This window comes from Acanthaster planci, linkage group LG03 (assembly GCF_054643075.1).
Source record: "Acanthaster planci isolate LZ-2023a linkage group LG03, COTS_SCS, whole genome shotgun sequence".
Lineage (NCBI taxonomy): Eukaryota > Metazoa > Echinodermata > Asteroidea > Valvatida > Acanthasteridae > Acanthaster > Acanthaster planci.
Window position 1 is genome coordinate 2,640,447 of NC_141779.1, and position 15,943 is coordinate 2,656,389.

The 15,943-nt window shown below is 39.5% G+C and overlaps 1 protein-coding gene across 12 annotated transcripts in view; it reads left to right on the top strand.

Moving 5' to 3' along the window:
- The window catches only part of LOC110985633 (band 3 anion transport protein-like), an 87,424-nt gene that overhangs the window by 61,211 nt on the left and 10,270 nt on the right, over window positions 1-15,943 (top strand). For 8 of the 12 annotated variants that reach the window (XM_022246806.2, XM_087135019.1, XM_087135020.1 and 5 more), the window contains 10 exons: window positions 192-682; window positions 1,555-1,604; window positions 2,318-2,796; window positions 6,586-6,666; window positions 10,197-10,312; window positions 10,927-11,125; window positions 11,848-11,986; window positions 12,704-12,863; window positions 14,533-14,859; window positions 15,248-15,452. In XM_022246806.2, coding sequence (XP_022102498.2) covers window positions 192-682; window positions 1,555-1,604; window positions 2,318-2,796; window positions 6,586-6,666; window positions 10,197-10,312; window positions 10,927-11,125; window positions 11,848-11,986; window positions 12,704-12,863; window positions 14,533-14,859; window positions 15,248-15,452 — 2,247 coding nt within the window. The remainder of the gene's footprint in view (window positions 1-191; window positions 683-1,554; window positions 1,605-2,317; window positions 2,797-6,585; window positions 6,667-10,196; window positions 10,313-10,926; window positions 11,126-11,847; window positions 11,987-12,703; window positions 12,864-14,532; window positions 14,860-15,247; window positions 15,453-15,943) is intronic. The other 4 variants (XM_022246816.2, XM_022246840.2, XM_022246832.2 and 1 more) reach the window with 4 other exon arrangements.

Sequence of the window (15,943 nt, forward strand, 5' to 3'; positions counted from 1 at the left end):
GACCAAGTGTGATATCATAGTTTTTCAAATAGTGTACCTCTGATTGCTCACTGGAAAGGTTTTTCTATGGGATTTTGATACCAGTGTTAACATTTCAAAAAGCTTCCAATTTACTGTCAAAATGTGGAAACAAGGGACAAATTGGCTGCCTCTTGTGAATGTCTCGCTGTCTAAATATCCTCCTCCAACAGGTCATAGAGCCACACCCTCTCTGAGTCACCGAACTCACTACAGAAAATCTTTACGGGAACCTTACCGTGATGGGGGCTTACAATGGAGACGGTCAGTCACAGTACATGGAGTGCCCAAAAACTCTAGACGATTCTCCTTAGGTAGAGACGTCCCAGAAAACAGTTTGAGCGGCAACACGCCAGGTCTGACTAAATCTCAAACTGCTGAAGAACCATTAACACTAATTGAGGAGAGTGATGTCACGAACCATCAGAAAGAATATCAGCAGGGACAAGAGGAGGAGGTTGATAATGAGGCGGGTATTGTCTTGAAGACAAGAAATAGGGACAAGGATGGAGAGGTTGAAGAATCTGCCATTGAAGAGGACAAGGAGGATGAGGAGGGAAAGAAACGAGACGGTAAGCTGCTGGAGTTACGGATAAAAGAAGATGATGAAAAGAGTCAGCAAGGGGAACACGAAGGACAAGATGAAGCTGAAGAAAGATTAAAGGTGAGAAATCGAATAAAGTCATCGGACGGTCTTTATGTTGAGTTAAGTAATGAATCTTCCGTTACCCACGTGGAACCCTTTCTAGTCTTGAGTGAATTTTTTGCTCTGCATTTGGAGTGCGTTTTTAAAAACTTTCAGTTTATTGCATTAACCGAGATGTTTTGTGAGATGGTATGTTTGGAAGAACACGTGAAGTTGTTGACAGTGAGACCAGTCTAACTGGCCCTTTTATTTCTCGTTCAAGCTCTTTCACTAAGCTGTCTGAAGGCACTCCTTCTTCCCATGAGTCACCTCTCTGGGAAGCTTGCATCAGAGGAATAACTTAACAAATTATACTTCTAGTTCCATGTGTCAGGCATCATCTACAGCAAAGTATCTTTGCTGATCAACCGTGAATGAAATATCTACTAAACCTTGAATGATTCAGTCTATTAGGATGTTTGCAAAACCGTCATGCAGCATTTTTTGATTACTACTTACATGTTAATGACGATTATTCCATGCAAGAGTTTGCATGATGACATCTTTATTGCAGCATATTTTTCAAGATACGGAAAATCAAATGAATAAATTGATATTGCATTACACATGCCATACATCCAAACTGACAGCTTTTTAAAGATTCATAGATTGTGTGAGAGACAGATGTTTCATGGAAGCATTTGCACAATGTCAGTGTACCAGCAGTGAATGTTATTTGGATTGAATTCAACAAATTGGAGGGAAAAAACCTTCGCAGTTTTCAAGTGCTAAGAACTTGTCAAAGTTACTCCATCCTTTTTGTGTATATTGCTTGTCCTTTACACAATCACAAGTTTGTACAGAGTACAGAAGATGGTCTCTAAACTAGTCGTTTAATTTCTCATTACCAGAGACTGTCTCCTGTATACACACCTAGTGCAAGCTACAGAAAATCCAAAAGGTAACTCACATTCAAAGGTTTTATTATTCATAGGTTTGACAAAACTCATCAGTTAAAACCTGATACTTTACCCTTGGAACTACTGTCTGTAGATACATGTAGGTGCTATATACTGCATGTGTTTTACTCGGGCTAAGACAATATTTAATCGCCAAGGTATGGTTTTAATCAAATATCTTGATTTGAAACTCTTAATTTAAATACAAATTTGTTTAATTTTGTAACAAAAGAAATATAGGGAAAGTTAACACATATACAGCTAATCTGCCTGTTTTGGAATAGAGAGTGAGGCTGTCTCGTCCTCAATTTACCAAACAAAAAAATGTTAAATCCGATTTAAATTTTAAAAATCTGATTTGAATATTTCAAAATCCTGTTTTTCCTCTTGTTAAAAAAAACTGCCAACCCGGGTCACAGAGAATGACCATGAATTTTTCCTTTTCTGAAGCATATTTATTTTTTTCAGACTTCAAAAGAAGAATCAGTTAAAAGATTACATAGGTAAATAATCAGATTCTTTAATTAATAGCCTGTGAACAGTTTTCTTATCCATCACTGAACATCAGCTCAGCTCATTCTGTGACATTAGACTCACATACCTGTCATTTAAATTACAGATCATAGGAATTGGACACTTCTTTTCTCTGTGTATTTAACTTGTTGTAATTGTTTTGTAACAGTGTGACTCCAGTGTGATTTTGTTAACTCTTAAGGTCTTCTGGTCACAGACATAAACCTTCAAGACTCCATTCTCCGCCTCTTCATGCGGAGACCAGACAGGATGAGGGTTTCTCTGACAATGGGCCCGCATCCCCTCAGCAACTCTCTGAGGTAACAGACCTGGAGGAGGCCTGCAGTCTCGACCAGCATGCCTTACAGCGAATCGCAAGTGAGTATGTCCGCGTTCAAGTCCTTAAACCTACCATCAATTTTTTGCTGGTGGACGACGACAAGGAAGAAAATGAGGACGAGAAAGAAAAGGAAGAGCAACATCCTTGGCAACGCAAGAACGAAGGAGATTGCCAAAAGGGAAAGGACAGGCCTCGGCTAAGTTTTCACCTGGACGATGAATGTGTGCCAAGTGCTCATGATAAAAAGGGCTCAGTAAGTCTTTTGCAGGTGCCAGGTAGCCAGAAAAACGCCATACCTAAGGAGTCACATCAGCGGGAATGGTTATCCCATCATATCCAGGGTAAAGATGGAACTCTCATTCTTCTTGGCAGTATAAAGCATTGCTTGCTTGTGGATGCCGCATCTTGAATGCATGTATTTGAAATGCAGATTTTGAATGTTAATACCTTATATAATTACACCTGAACCTCAACTCCAGTCAAGATTTAGCCTGATTAAGCCATCCTCCAGACTATATCTCGCACACCTGTTCTCTGTTGTCTTTTGCCTTTCTTTGCTATCCATACTCTCATGTTTCATCCTTCCTTTTCTCTTTCATTTCCGAACTTCTCCATCCTAATTATCTGCTCTAGAATTTTAATTGTGTCAAACCAGTCAATATGGGACTTTAAGGGTATTCATAGTGACTTTAGTGGTCGTCATACACTATGGAAACTAAATCACAGTTGAGTTGATGAGGCATACATGTAGAAAACAATATGAGAGCATCTTCCTCAATCCCTCCTTCTTTCAGAATTACTGCACTAACATTGACACTTGTCTTTGAATGATTGTAATCCTGTTTTGATCTCTCATAACACTAACAAAGTTTGAAACTCTCTTGCATGTAGATAATGCTTCATTAACAGATCTACTTGAAGAGTACAGGCCGGTACGTACTTTGTGCGAATGTGAAAGTGAGCAGGAATTTGTGATGTCAGATCAAATATTCGCGTTGACAAATTCATGAAAGTTGAATACATTTCAATTTGAGCGAAATTTTGCCACAAAGTTGTTGTGATGTCAAATTTGCTTCACTTTTGCATTCGCCTGAAGCATGAACTGACCTTATTTCTTTAACATCTTATTGTTCAATAAAAATCCCATTGAACAAAATATTTTAGCTGGCAAGCTTTTTACATGATAGGACAGTTTCACAGTTTGGAGTTGAAATTACAAATGAAGCATTCCTTCTCTGCATACTTCTGTTCTGTACTTATACCTTGCCAGCATTTCTTGTTTTTTTGGGGGGGATGATTCTTAACTGTCAGAGTTGGTACCACCGTTCTTCCATTGAGGACATTATTTTTACACTGTGCAACATGTGGAAGTGCTTGCTTCATTAACCAGATTACATGCAGAGCGTTACAGTTGATAGTCATAGTCTCTGTACAGCTTCATTTAACCATGAACTCATCATTTTTTGGTTTCTAAGTCCATCTATATGTCTATCAGTTTACGTCTCTGTCTTCCGTGTGTGCCAGTTTAACTTTCGCAGTTGGATATCAGCGGAATATAAGCGGTTAGAATTGACATTCCTGTAAGTTGTGGCTTAATCCAACATTACAGGAAGAAAATATACCAAGAAACATGCACTTATCAGCAGGGGTAGATAGAGTCAAGTGATGCGTTGTGTGGTTAAGATTACCACTGCTTCCCAACGAGGCGCTTGTACTTGTAGGAAGATTCTGTCTGGAATAAAATTGCAGTTTAAGAATGACACTGACGCTTCTGGTAAATATGTATGTTGACCTGTTGCTGATATCACCTTGCAGGTAAGTCTTGGTTTTACAAACAGTGCCTTCAGTGATCAGTCTTGCGGCAGTATTTCATGGTACACATGTTCTTTTCCCTCCTGATCTTTCATTCTGACACTGCTAAAGTCTCCTTCCTCTGTATTTCTCCTTCAGTTGTTCTAAACCACCTTTTCAGAAATTTGAATTGGCAGTTGCATTTTCTCTCAGTTTTTCTCTTACACTGGTAAGCTGTGCCCACCTTTACCTTGTGTGTGTTTCTCATTTCTTGGAATTTATATAATGCTGCAAACGCCTTTGAGGACAAGTGCTTTATGAATGTGAGATCAGGAAATTTCCTATCAACATCAGTACCAGTGATGGCTATAAACAGTAATGATCGCAGAAGTCTGAACAGTGATACTCAACACCGTGGCTTCATTACAATGCTTTGAACAAGTCAGTCAACAGATCTGAAGTTTCACAAGTATCAGTGTTGATGAATCTCGTAAGACTAGACAAACCTATTTGAGCCTGGTAATAACTGGACTTACTGAGCCCTTAATTAATAATGAATCATGCCTTCTGTAAGCTTAAAGGCACTTTTCCAAATGAACTTTTTTGCGTGCATTGCATACACGATGTGTTCATGCGTTTCACTTTCACAGACACCAAAATTGACGCTATTAACGTAGCACACATGTATGTTGCATTTGGCCGTCGAAAGGTCCCGGGATTGATTTTGACAGATATGCAATGCTTGACGCAAGTGTTGACGTGCATATGGCAAGGCCCCTTCATAGTTGGAAATAATTTGCCATAACCGGTACAGGCACATGGATGCAGCTATTAGGAGGGGCTTCCCAAGCGTAGAATACCCATGTGCTTGGACTGAAGGAGAAGTGCTTGGTCTTTCAAATGAAATGACCCCTGCAAAGTTCAGCTTGGCATAAGTTGACTGTTTGAAGTTTATTTGCAGTATTGAATGTGTGTCAGATTGCATGAAATCAGCATGCATCGGATGATGTAACTGATGCTGATGAGTCACCACTGGTGACCAGCAGTGAAACTTTGCTGTCTGAGGTGCATGCATGTAAGCTGTTGATATGGATCTTGGACAATAGATGACACCTGCAGGTCATGATTGGAACTGGTGAGCTTGAGAGCCACCGATGCTTATCCGCTCAGAGCAGGAACAAAAGAGGGCATGTTTTTGATGAAACTGACAGTCCTTTGGTACAAACCCACCACATAGGCGCGCAAGTTTATGCCTGTTTGGCACGAGGCATGCTGAGTATGCACAACAAATTTATGCTGGAATGTGTGGTCTTCGTGTGCACACCAAACATGTGACAGAACCTGTTTGGAAAACTTTGTATCGGCCTGTGTTTCTTTCGGCGGTGAGGGTGCACTTCAACTCAGGGTAGATAGACTATAGGCAACTGGATTGATCATGGTCCTATGGTTGGATTAATCAGGCTCAAGACTGGCACTTATTTCATGTTGAGCTGGCTGGATTAGTTCACTGCTGCTGGTCATCTGCTAACTTTTACCAGTAAGATAACTTGTAATTAAAGTTGAATTAGCTAGCAGTAGGTTGATTCATCTGGACTGGTCAGCTCCACATTGGCAAAACCATTGACTGATCTACTGAAAAATTTGAGATGTTGCAAAATTTGCACACTAAAGGCGGCTTTCAATACGTACGCTTTTGGGTACGTTACGTACACGATGCATTCGTGCTTTAAAATTTCATGTACATAAAAATGAACCCCATTAACATAAAACATGCGTGCATTACGTTTGACTGTCAAAATTGCTCCTGGAGCGATTTTGACAGATACGCAACGCTTGGCGCAAGTGTTGATGTGCATATGGAAAGGCATCTTCACACTGCTGTAATTGGAACTCATGAAACTGTTTTAGCTCTGCCTTGTCTTGCATCCTTACTTCTACATCATTGTATGCCAATCCCCTTGATTCTTTCACATAGCCAGATCAACGTTAAGAGAGTGTAAACCCAAGAATGTATGCTAAAGGACAGACAGATATTCCTTCCTAATATTGGTTTGTATGATGTGGAATTTGAAAGTTGAACATAAAAATCATTGAATTTTGTTGAATATGGAAGGGGAACATGTAAAAGAAAGTTACAGGAAGATAAAACATTCACCTTGGTGCAAATGGAAGCAGAAACTTGAAAGGACAAGATATTAATCCCACTTGGCCCCCCTTTATTCATGCCCCGCCCCTCATTAACCTACCCTCACATTGCATCGTGTTTTTGTTTGCTTCAAGCACTTGTCTTCATTCTGTGCTTGCTTTCTGTTAACTTCATCATCCATGTGTTCATGCAGATGCCATTTTGCATCATACTGAGGATAGTCCCAAGATTAGCCAGAAACATCCCAAATTGGAGGCCAAATATAGCTCGCCAGGTGAGCAAACCTTGAGACCTGCAATCGTGATGGTGGGTCAGCTTCACCTGCAGTGGGTTTTTTTGTTTTTGTGTGTTGGGTTTGTTTTCAAAAGTTTTAATAAATTTAAAGATGTATTAACATTGTGAGAATTATCAATGAAGTTACATTTAATTTAAGGGCTGCGAGTATATCTGAAAGTTTTGTTGCTGCATTTGAAGACTCTGGAGAATATTTTTCACTGAAAATTAAATTCATCTAAATGTCTGAATGGTAGCAAATCTTTCTTGGTCATAAATATTAATACATTTGCAAAGTAAATGTCTCTTCTGTGCAGAGCTTTTCCTTGCATCCTCAAGAGTGATGCAGCGCAGTAGATTAACAACAGAGAAAAGAATATTAACCTGAACCTCCACCCAAAAAACCCATAAAGTTCTTTTACTTTAAAAAATCCAAAGGAGGAAATGATAGCAATGCATCAAAAACTTTGATGACCCTCATTTTCCTCCTGTTGCTTTTTGTGCACCTAGAATGGGTCTAGCCTGTTTCTAAGGAAATTCATTCATTGAATTACAAGGAAACAATAGAGAAACCGTGGAAATTATCTGTAACCGTGACCTTTCTACAGAGGATTTTTTGTTTTAGTTGAACAGAATTTTGTCAGTAAAGATGAATTTCTTTTTCTGAATGACATGGCTCGGCATTGACAAAATGAAATGGCTTATGGGTCAAATTTGATTTAACAACAGTTAAAATTATTTGGCAAATGATGAAATGAAATGTTGCAAGTGCACAAAATTGATTTTGATGAACAAAATTTGAAAATGCAAATCTCTGAATTCGCGTGATAAGGTTTTAAAATAACCAGGGAAAAACATTTGGATTGGAAATCGTAAGAGAAGATATATAACCCAGGAAGCAGTGGAGCATTAAAACTAAATTGAAAATCAACAGACAGAGTTTCTTAAAAATAACTGCAGGTACTTTGTTGTTCATGCCCATTATGAAGCTCTGTTAGTTTGCTTTTCCTGTAAGTCACATTCATTCATTAATGCATGCCCTTCTGAGATGTATTTGTGTACTACCATCATCAAGTCACGGCAAGATGAATTTGTCAAACTTGCTTGTTTGTAATTGTGCAACCATTGCATAAAGAATGGTTTGGTTCGCGTCTTTTTCTTTTTGTTTTTCTTTGTTGGCCTTTTCCCCCAAATTTTCCATAATTATAATTAGCGTTAAAGATGGTAATGCAGTTTTCATTCACAAATCAAGTCTGCATGCATCACTCTGGCTTTTAGTTTGGTTGGTGTAGGGATAGGAGTTGAAAGTCTGTCAACCCAATATATCATGAATCTAGATTCCTTATAAAATTACACTACACAATGGTACATCCTAACCAATTCCAAGTACAGTAGTCAGGGAATGACCTGACATTGCAAGGAAAAGAGATTGTTTCCATCCTGCTTTCAATTTCACTCTAATCAACCAATCTGCAGTCTTGCGGTAGCGTGATATCTTGATATCAGGGCTGAGAGGAACCATGTAATGTCTTGAGACTGTGGCTCGTGTCTTAAGGGGCTGAGAAGCGGACAGATCACATAATCAGTCATTCCCTGACTGAGTGGTATGTTCGTGCTGCAATCTAGCAATCTGTACGGACAATGTCTTTGCTACAACATTGAGCTGTCCAGCATTTCCTGAAATCCATCATATGCCTGTCAGGCAGAAACTGGTCTCCCTTTTGAGCAAGCATTGAGCATAAAGCAAGACCTGGAGAAAGAATTGAATCTAATGGGAACTTGGGCAGCATCATCGATGAACAGATCTGCTGTTCCATCTCAAGTCATGCAGGAGTTGAATGTGTCATGGTAGGACATACATGTACATGTATTGAGGATGAGTGACCTGGTTTAGTTCGGGTAGGATGAAGATCAAAGTATTAAATGCTATTGTTGTAGACTCATAAGACATATTCATGTTTCTTTGTAGATTCAGTGTTTTCCATTGCTGTAGGTTTTACCAGAGGCCAGAAGTTGTCTTGATCAATTGGTTAATTCATCCAAGGATCTGTTTAAGTCTCTAGGGATGGATGATATAAATGTACGCAGCTATGCTAGGAAGCCCACGGCAGACTGGGCTTTCATCAGTCTTGCTTTTTATTACAAACCCTTCTATGATAGGTTCCCATAATGTTTATGGTATGGTGGAGTGCTGTGCTCTGCAGGGGACAAATAAAAGCATTCAAATGTGCGTTCTTAGAATTGTCGGCTCTTAGAAATTGAATCAGTCTTGGCTATTTGTAGGACATTTTTGTTCCATCTAACCAATGGCACAGCTGTGCTAATTGTTCAGATAACATTGAACAGGCGTACATATCACACTTGATCAAAGCGCATGTATTCTGGATGTAGGTTTTCAATGTTAAATCTATTCAGGGTTAGCTCTCAAATCTCAAACCAGTTTTCAACTTGGACCTTGCATCACAGGTTTTTCATTTTGATGACTGGTTTGAATCAGTGCATCAAGATTCCTGCATCTCAACATGTGATCTACAATCCTGTGTCCGCCCCTCAACACACGACTGTTTGTGCTATTTCCTTCCTGACAAGATTCCACAGAAATCTAATGACAGACATCCCAGCCCTAAACCAGTCAAAAAACAAGTTGGGTTCAGCAAACCCAGTGATTCATCTTCGTGACAACGAAGGTGGTTTCCTTGTATCTGTCCATCCAAGGTTAATTCATAAAAGCAGGATGTAAGGATTTACTTACATAGATAAAGATCTCATAGATTGTTTTAGGAGGTGACAAATAGTTTTATGAAGCCTTTCTTTCTTGCTGTTTCTGGCTGAATCTGATTGTAAAATGAAGTTAGACTAGACACTCCTAGGGCATTATTCGAACATGCTGACTTCAAGATCATCCAGGGAGCACCCATAGAAGCTCTTGAAATACTATCTTAAGAGACACAGCATGTGGTTGCTACTTAGAAGAGATACAATCTCTTTCTGAAGAAAGAGATTGACAAGATGAGAAGTGGACATCCATTAATGCTATGTCTTCTAGATGGATTTTGTCTTATTCTTAAAAAGTGACATTCCTTACCCCCAAGTTGTTATTTATTCTATTAACATACTTTGGGTTTAAAAATTAAGTCTTAAGAGTGACTAAAGGTTTGTAAAATTTGAGCAATTGATTTTTGAAAAAAAAACTGACTAATTAACACTAAATAGAGCTAAACAAAACCTTGCAGGTGATAATTTAGAACAAATTGCAAGGATATATGAATTAGATTTTAGTGGAATTGAATCATAAAGATATGGTCTAGACCACTTTGACGAGTATGATGAGACAACTGAACCATAAATGGTAAGTTTATTGGTAAGATATTGCCAACTTTGTGGGTTACCTATTGGTAAGTACACATCAACTAACCGTTTTTGTTGTCTGTGCTTTATTGTCATTTAACCTGTATTGACTTTACACCTGCTATCTTGATGCATTAAAGGCATTTTTTTGTTCTCACAAATTGTATGCTTTTCACCCAAAAGGTCATCGTTATGACGATGTTGGAATCAATCGACGGCGATCCAAGATTTTGAAGACACCCTCGCCATCCTCACGAACACTGAGTTACCCCTCAACACGCAGCCACAAACCACATGAGGTATTGCATTTAGTGTTGACATAGTATTAGTTATCACACGAGGGGCGCGTTGAGCAAGAATAACATTGGGCATCCGAGTCCTGTATCCCCGTGTCTTTGTCCTGTTAGCATAAAAATTGCACATTGCATTGAGTTAGAATAGTGCATTACACAGGGTTTGATATGAACCGTGCAATACAATTATATGTCATACTGTTTGTTGTCATGGATCGACCAATCAGAATTGAGAATTCAAGTTTGCTTGAATATAGTTTCCAATGTTCTTCTGCTCTCTGTTGGAAACAAATCAATAGGACCCATTGCAGAAGGTGCAGGAATCCTATATTCATTATTGACATGGAAGCTGAAGTAACTTGATTTTACATTTCAACTTTGTCTCCCTGGATTTATTATTAGAAGTAGCACTCATCAAAGTTGGTCTTCCAAAATGTGTCATTTTGAAAGATACTTCTAAGTCTACTTCAAGAACATTTGGCAATAAATACTAATTGCTGAATGAGGCAATTTAACAATTGTAACTGTAGACATTTGGTGACAGCAGTAACATCATTCACATTGCTGTGCAGCACCTTTTGAGACTTGGCCGAGTCTTGATTTGAACTTTTACTTGATAGTTATTTGTGGAGCTTGATGAACTTCAACGCAGTGAGCAATTTGCCGGAATCGGTGCCAGCAGCATATATTGGAAGGAGAAGGCACGATGGATTAAGTTTGAAGAGGATCGTGAGGAAGGGTCAGGTCGATGGGGCAAGCCTCACGTGGCTTCCTTGACGTTCAACAGTCTTCCTCAGCTTAGGAAAGGCCTTGAGCATGGTGAGTGGTCCTGACATCAGATGACTGTTCTCGCAGAAGTTGGGGAAGATTCCGAGGAGCTAATTGAAGAAGAAATCCTAATAATCTGTGGCTTGGGGTTTAAAACCAATCCCACTCCAGCTGTAAGTGTGAATTCATATTCAGCTTGTCCTCATTTCATCTTCAAAGTGCTTTTCTTCAGGGGAGGGGGGTGAGCTTGTATGTTATTAAAATCTTCATAAATCAAGATGGGTGTAAATTGATAAATAATGCAATGCTTGCATGGTTTGAATCATTCTTCAATCGGTCATACCTCTACCAAACATCTGTGATTGGAATGGCTACACCCTTAAGTGAGGTAAGAAAGTAAGAGAGTCAAGTATTGCTGCAAAATATATCAATGTATGAGAGATCTAGGCTGTTTTCTTATACTCAACTTCATCTCTGTCTCAGGCTTCGTCCCCGAAACCAATCCCCGATTGTGGGCCTGAAACGTTTAAATCAAATTGGATTACTGTAAGTCTTTGCTCTCTTGCATCTTATTTGACGTTTTGTGGCACTATTAGACTAATTACTGCGCTTACATCTTCAAAGTCAGCTAGTTAAAAAAAAACAGTTGAAGCCTGAGACGGAGCCGAAGTTGAGTATTGGAAAACGGCCCTAATTGCGCTTATTCACATGGCGTCCCTGTATGTAAGGTGTGCGTAAGTTGTATTGTGGCGTTTGTCTTGTGATTATCACAGGTCTGGTGTTACTGGATATACCAGAGACCCAGCTCCCTGCAATCTTTAATACCATGGTGGAAGGAATGTTAAATGCTGAACTCATCCAACCAGAGCAACATGGATTGGCTTTACGCATGCTCCACCAATCAGCTCGCAAGTAAGCACCGTCATAAAGAATTAGTCTTAACCCACAAAAATGGATTTTTGCACAGCAGCCTCACTGATAAGATCTAAAAGATCAATTTTTTTGTTCCGTTAGCTATGAATACCTGTATCGTCCCTTCACCAGAGCAAGTGTTCCCTGCCCTTTGCTTTCATATTTTTCCCTAAGCACACTGCTTTAAATTGAAGCTGTTCCCCTAAACATGACCTTATTACTTCTGATTTCCTCTTTCCTCCTTTGTTCTGAGGCCTTTCCCTCAAACATTGCCCTATGACATCAACAAAGCCTCATGCTGACCTAGGTCACCACAAATTCCCTAGCGACGGATCACACACTGTGCATAACAACTGGATCAGCCACTCATCGTGAACAAGTGCACAAAATGTATGAGTTTTTTTCTAGCAAATATTTGCGTTTATTTTTTGCTCCACAATGGTGAATTGTTTTGCTGGTGATTGTAATTATACAATGAAAGCATCACATGTCTTTTCTTTAGGTTTCAAACTGGGGAAAAAAGCCAACCAGCTTTGAAATATTACAAAGATTTGTGCAGGTAATACCATTGTAGGAAACCACCATGTATACTCTAGAGCACATGATCCGGTTACCGTGTCAATGCAGACCATCGGACCTGGATAACGACGTAATCACTTGGCTGGCGTATTGAGTCCACTCAGCTTTGAGGGTATTACTTCTCTGTTTCCCTGACAGGAATCCTATGGAACAAACGAGCCTCTTTCAAGCCTCCGTTAGACGTCTTTCCATGTATGCCACGTCAGATTCATCACGCAAGACATCTCTCATTACTCCCTCACCGCCAGTCAATAACGCCACAGCCCTGTCACCTTCTATTGATAACCATGCCAACGGGGTAAGAGAAGCCTGTTTGTATGGCTAGTAATTACCGGTACCAGTCACTGGGTGCAGGTGCATTCTAGCATCCAAACTGAATTATGACCACCTCTGCATTATGAGTTATGGCTTGGAAAGTTTTTAGGACAAAAATCAGGCTTTCCATAACGATAACAGCGTTTACCACACGATGTCATGAATGGACAAATGTTGTGATTACAAAAGTACGAGGTTGTGTGAGAAAGAGTTCATAGCATTTGTAAATCAGAGAACCAAAGATGCTTGCCCAATGTAAAAAGTTTAGTTATATTTCAAATAAGATTTTCTTTGAGAATTCAACTCCAATAATTATTAATTAACCCATCCTCACAGAACCTGTGACTGTTACTGTTTGCGAGTGAGCCGCCCCCCACCCTGTGGAATTTTATATATTGGGTTTTGTTTGTCTCAGATTTTGTACCTCCTGCATCCAATTTGTGTTCAACAATATTTCACATGTTGGAAATATTTCACAAAGTGGAAATATTTCACAAGCTGTGCTGACAGTTCTACCATGATAGAGTCGTAGGCTGAGTCATACATGTACACTAAAATACAAACATTCTAACAAAAACTTCTCTACAGCTCGGGATTTGGTTGAATCAAGTACTCCATGCAAGGCCTTCACCCTCTGAAAACCCAGCCAATCCAACCTACACAGCTTTTATGTGGATCAGCAAGGTTGAATTTTTTTCCATTTGTCAAACAAGATCAGCACAGTCTGACCAGACATCTTATGTAATCGCTGCTTCCTTATTAGATTATTCACCAAGGACTTATCAGATTTTTTTGTACCCTGGTAATTTCATATGGCATTGATGCTGTCATGGATCTTGAAACATGTTTCTGTTTGTGGTGATGAGCAATGAACAGCAATTGAGTTAGACAGGCGTGGTATGTTTCCAATTAAAGTGGGATGTCAGTGTTTTCTCCCCTTTCATTTCCTACTATTTCCTTCGTTATCGGCATCCTTTACTATAGTTGTTACGCTTTTCTCTTGTTCTTTCAATGTCAGATGTCATGCCTGATCAGAGTTTGTCATTGCCTGTTGGTCCAGTAACTCTCAAGGGTTGGGAAAATGTGCCATCATCAGCGCCCAGTTTTATGGTGCTGCTTAGCACATGATTTTACACTAAACAGGGACTCTTTTTTGTCTTTCATTAAGACCACAAGCAGGAAGCATGGCAAAAGGCACACTTAACATAGTGACAAAACAACAGAAATATCTATGCACACACAACCATAAGCACAACCACATCAGGTACCACCATGAAATGGTGCTTACGGTCAACAACATTTTCTGCTATAGTAAGCAGGACTTTTCTGCTTATTGTCAAGCAGCACCATCGAATTTTTAAAATTAATAAAAATAATGAAATAAAAGTGGGGAATAATTGTTTGAGCTGACAACTTGAACAGTTCTGTGGATAAAGCATTTTTAAAGTGAAAAAGTTAGTCAACACGGCCTTTACATTAAAAATTGCCTTAGAATTTGTGTTTGTCTTATAGGCGTGATTTTCAATTATTCACTTGAAAATCACAAGAAATTTGAAAATTGACATTCCCTTGAGATTTGGACTGCTCATTCCAAAACATTTTGTTACTTTTGTCAAGTTAAAGTTTGATTCTTATTAAACCATATTTTTCAGGCTGATGAGGTACGTATATCAATGCTGGAGAACAACAACAACAGTAACCCTGACACACCACTGAGCAGACGGTTAACAGTTCACGGCGACGCTATCATGAGGAAGATCCCCGCTGGAGCAGAGGCAGCGATTGTCATGGTTGCCACAGATGATGCCTTTGAGGATACTGTCATGACACTAGTCCGGCTGGAGGAAGCCACCGTGTTTGAGAACTTTCTTGAAGTGCCTACCCCTTTACGATTCATTTTCTTCATGGTTGGACCTAGCTTTGCTGACACGGACTACCATGAAATTGGCCGTGCAATGGCTACACTGTTTTCAGATGAGGTAGGTGAATATACAAAGTCTGAGAGATACATGTGAAAAGAGTGCCGCCTGGCAAAATCCAGAAAAGGTTCATTTACATGGAACCTTGTGATTCAATTACAGTTGATGTTAAGGGCCTTCAGTATTGCAGGTACGTCTGGTAATTGCATAACAAAGAAAAAGCTCATTACTTCTGTCCCAATTGATAAATTATTGAATTTTGTCTCGGAGACAATCCATCTTAGAACTGAAGGCTCATCTGCAGTTGTCTTGGGTTTACATTTGCAATTTTATTAAACTTGGTATTACGTAAGGGTGCGAATGTGATCTGTAAACAGAAAACAGTGGTTGCCCCCTGCTGGTTAAATGTTACCCCTATTCAGAGAATGTTTGTCGATTAATTTGGCAGGTGTTTCGTGACATAGCCTACACTGGTTTAGACAAGCACGACATTATGAAGGGAATCAGTGAGTTTCTGAATGACACCATGGTTCTACCACCGGGAGATTGGGATCGTGACCTCCTGCTCCCTATCACCAGGATCCAGAAGAAGGAACAAGCTAAAGTTATGAGAAGACGACAGACACTCAAACCAACCAAGGAGGACACTGAGGGTAGGATGTCACATTTCCTACCCGGATACCAGCCAACAGCTTCCTCTGTTTTCCAAAGATTGACACTAAGGCCTAGACGATTTTTATGTGAAAATCACTCTGAATTTAGATTGAAATAGTTTGAGAAAGAACCACTGCATGTCATTGGTTGCACCACAAATTGACATATCTTGGACAGTGCATCACTTCGTGGTGCACCAAAACATCGCATACCTCACTGAGTGGTGGAACCATCCCATCATTTCTAAGGCCAATTTACTTTTGATGCTAAAGACCGATTGCGCTCGCTAAGTCACATGACCTGTAATGGATATCATTCCAATAGTAAAATGTGTTTTAAGTGTTGGTTACCAAAATTAAAGTGATTTTCAGTATAGTACTCAGCACATCGATATTCTGAGTACTGTACTGACCGGAAAGTTTATTTTTGGTAAATGACACAACACACTTTGCTGTGGGGGACACCATATTTGTTGATATTTGATATCCTC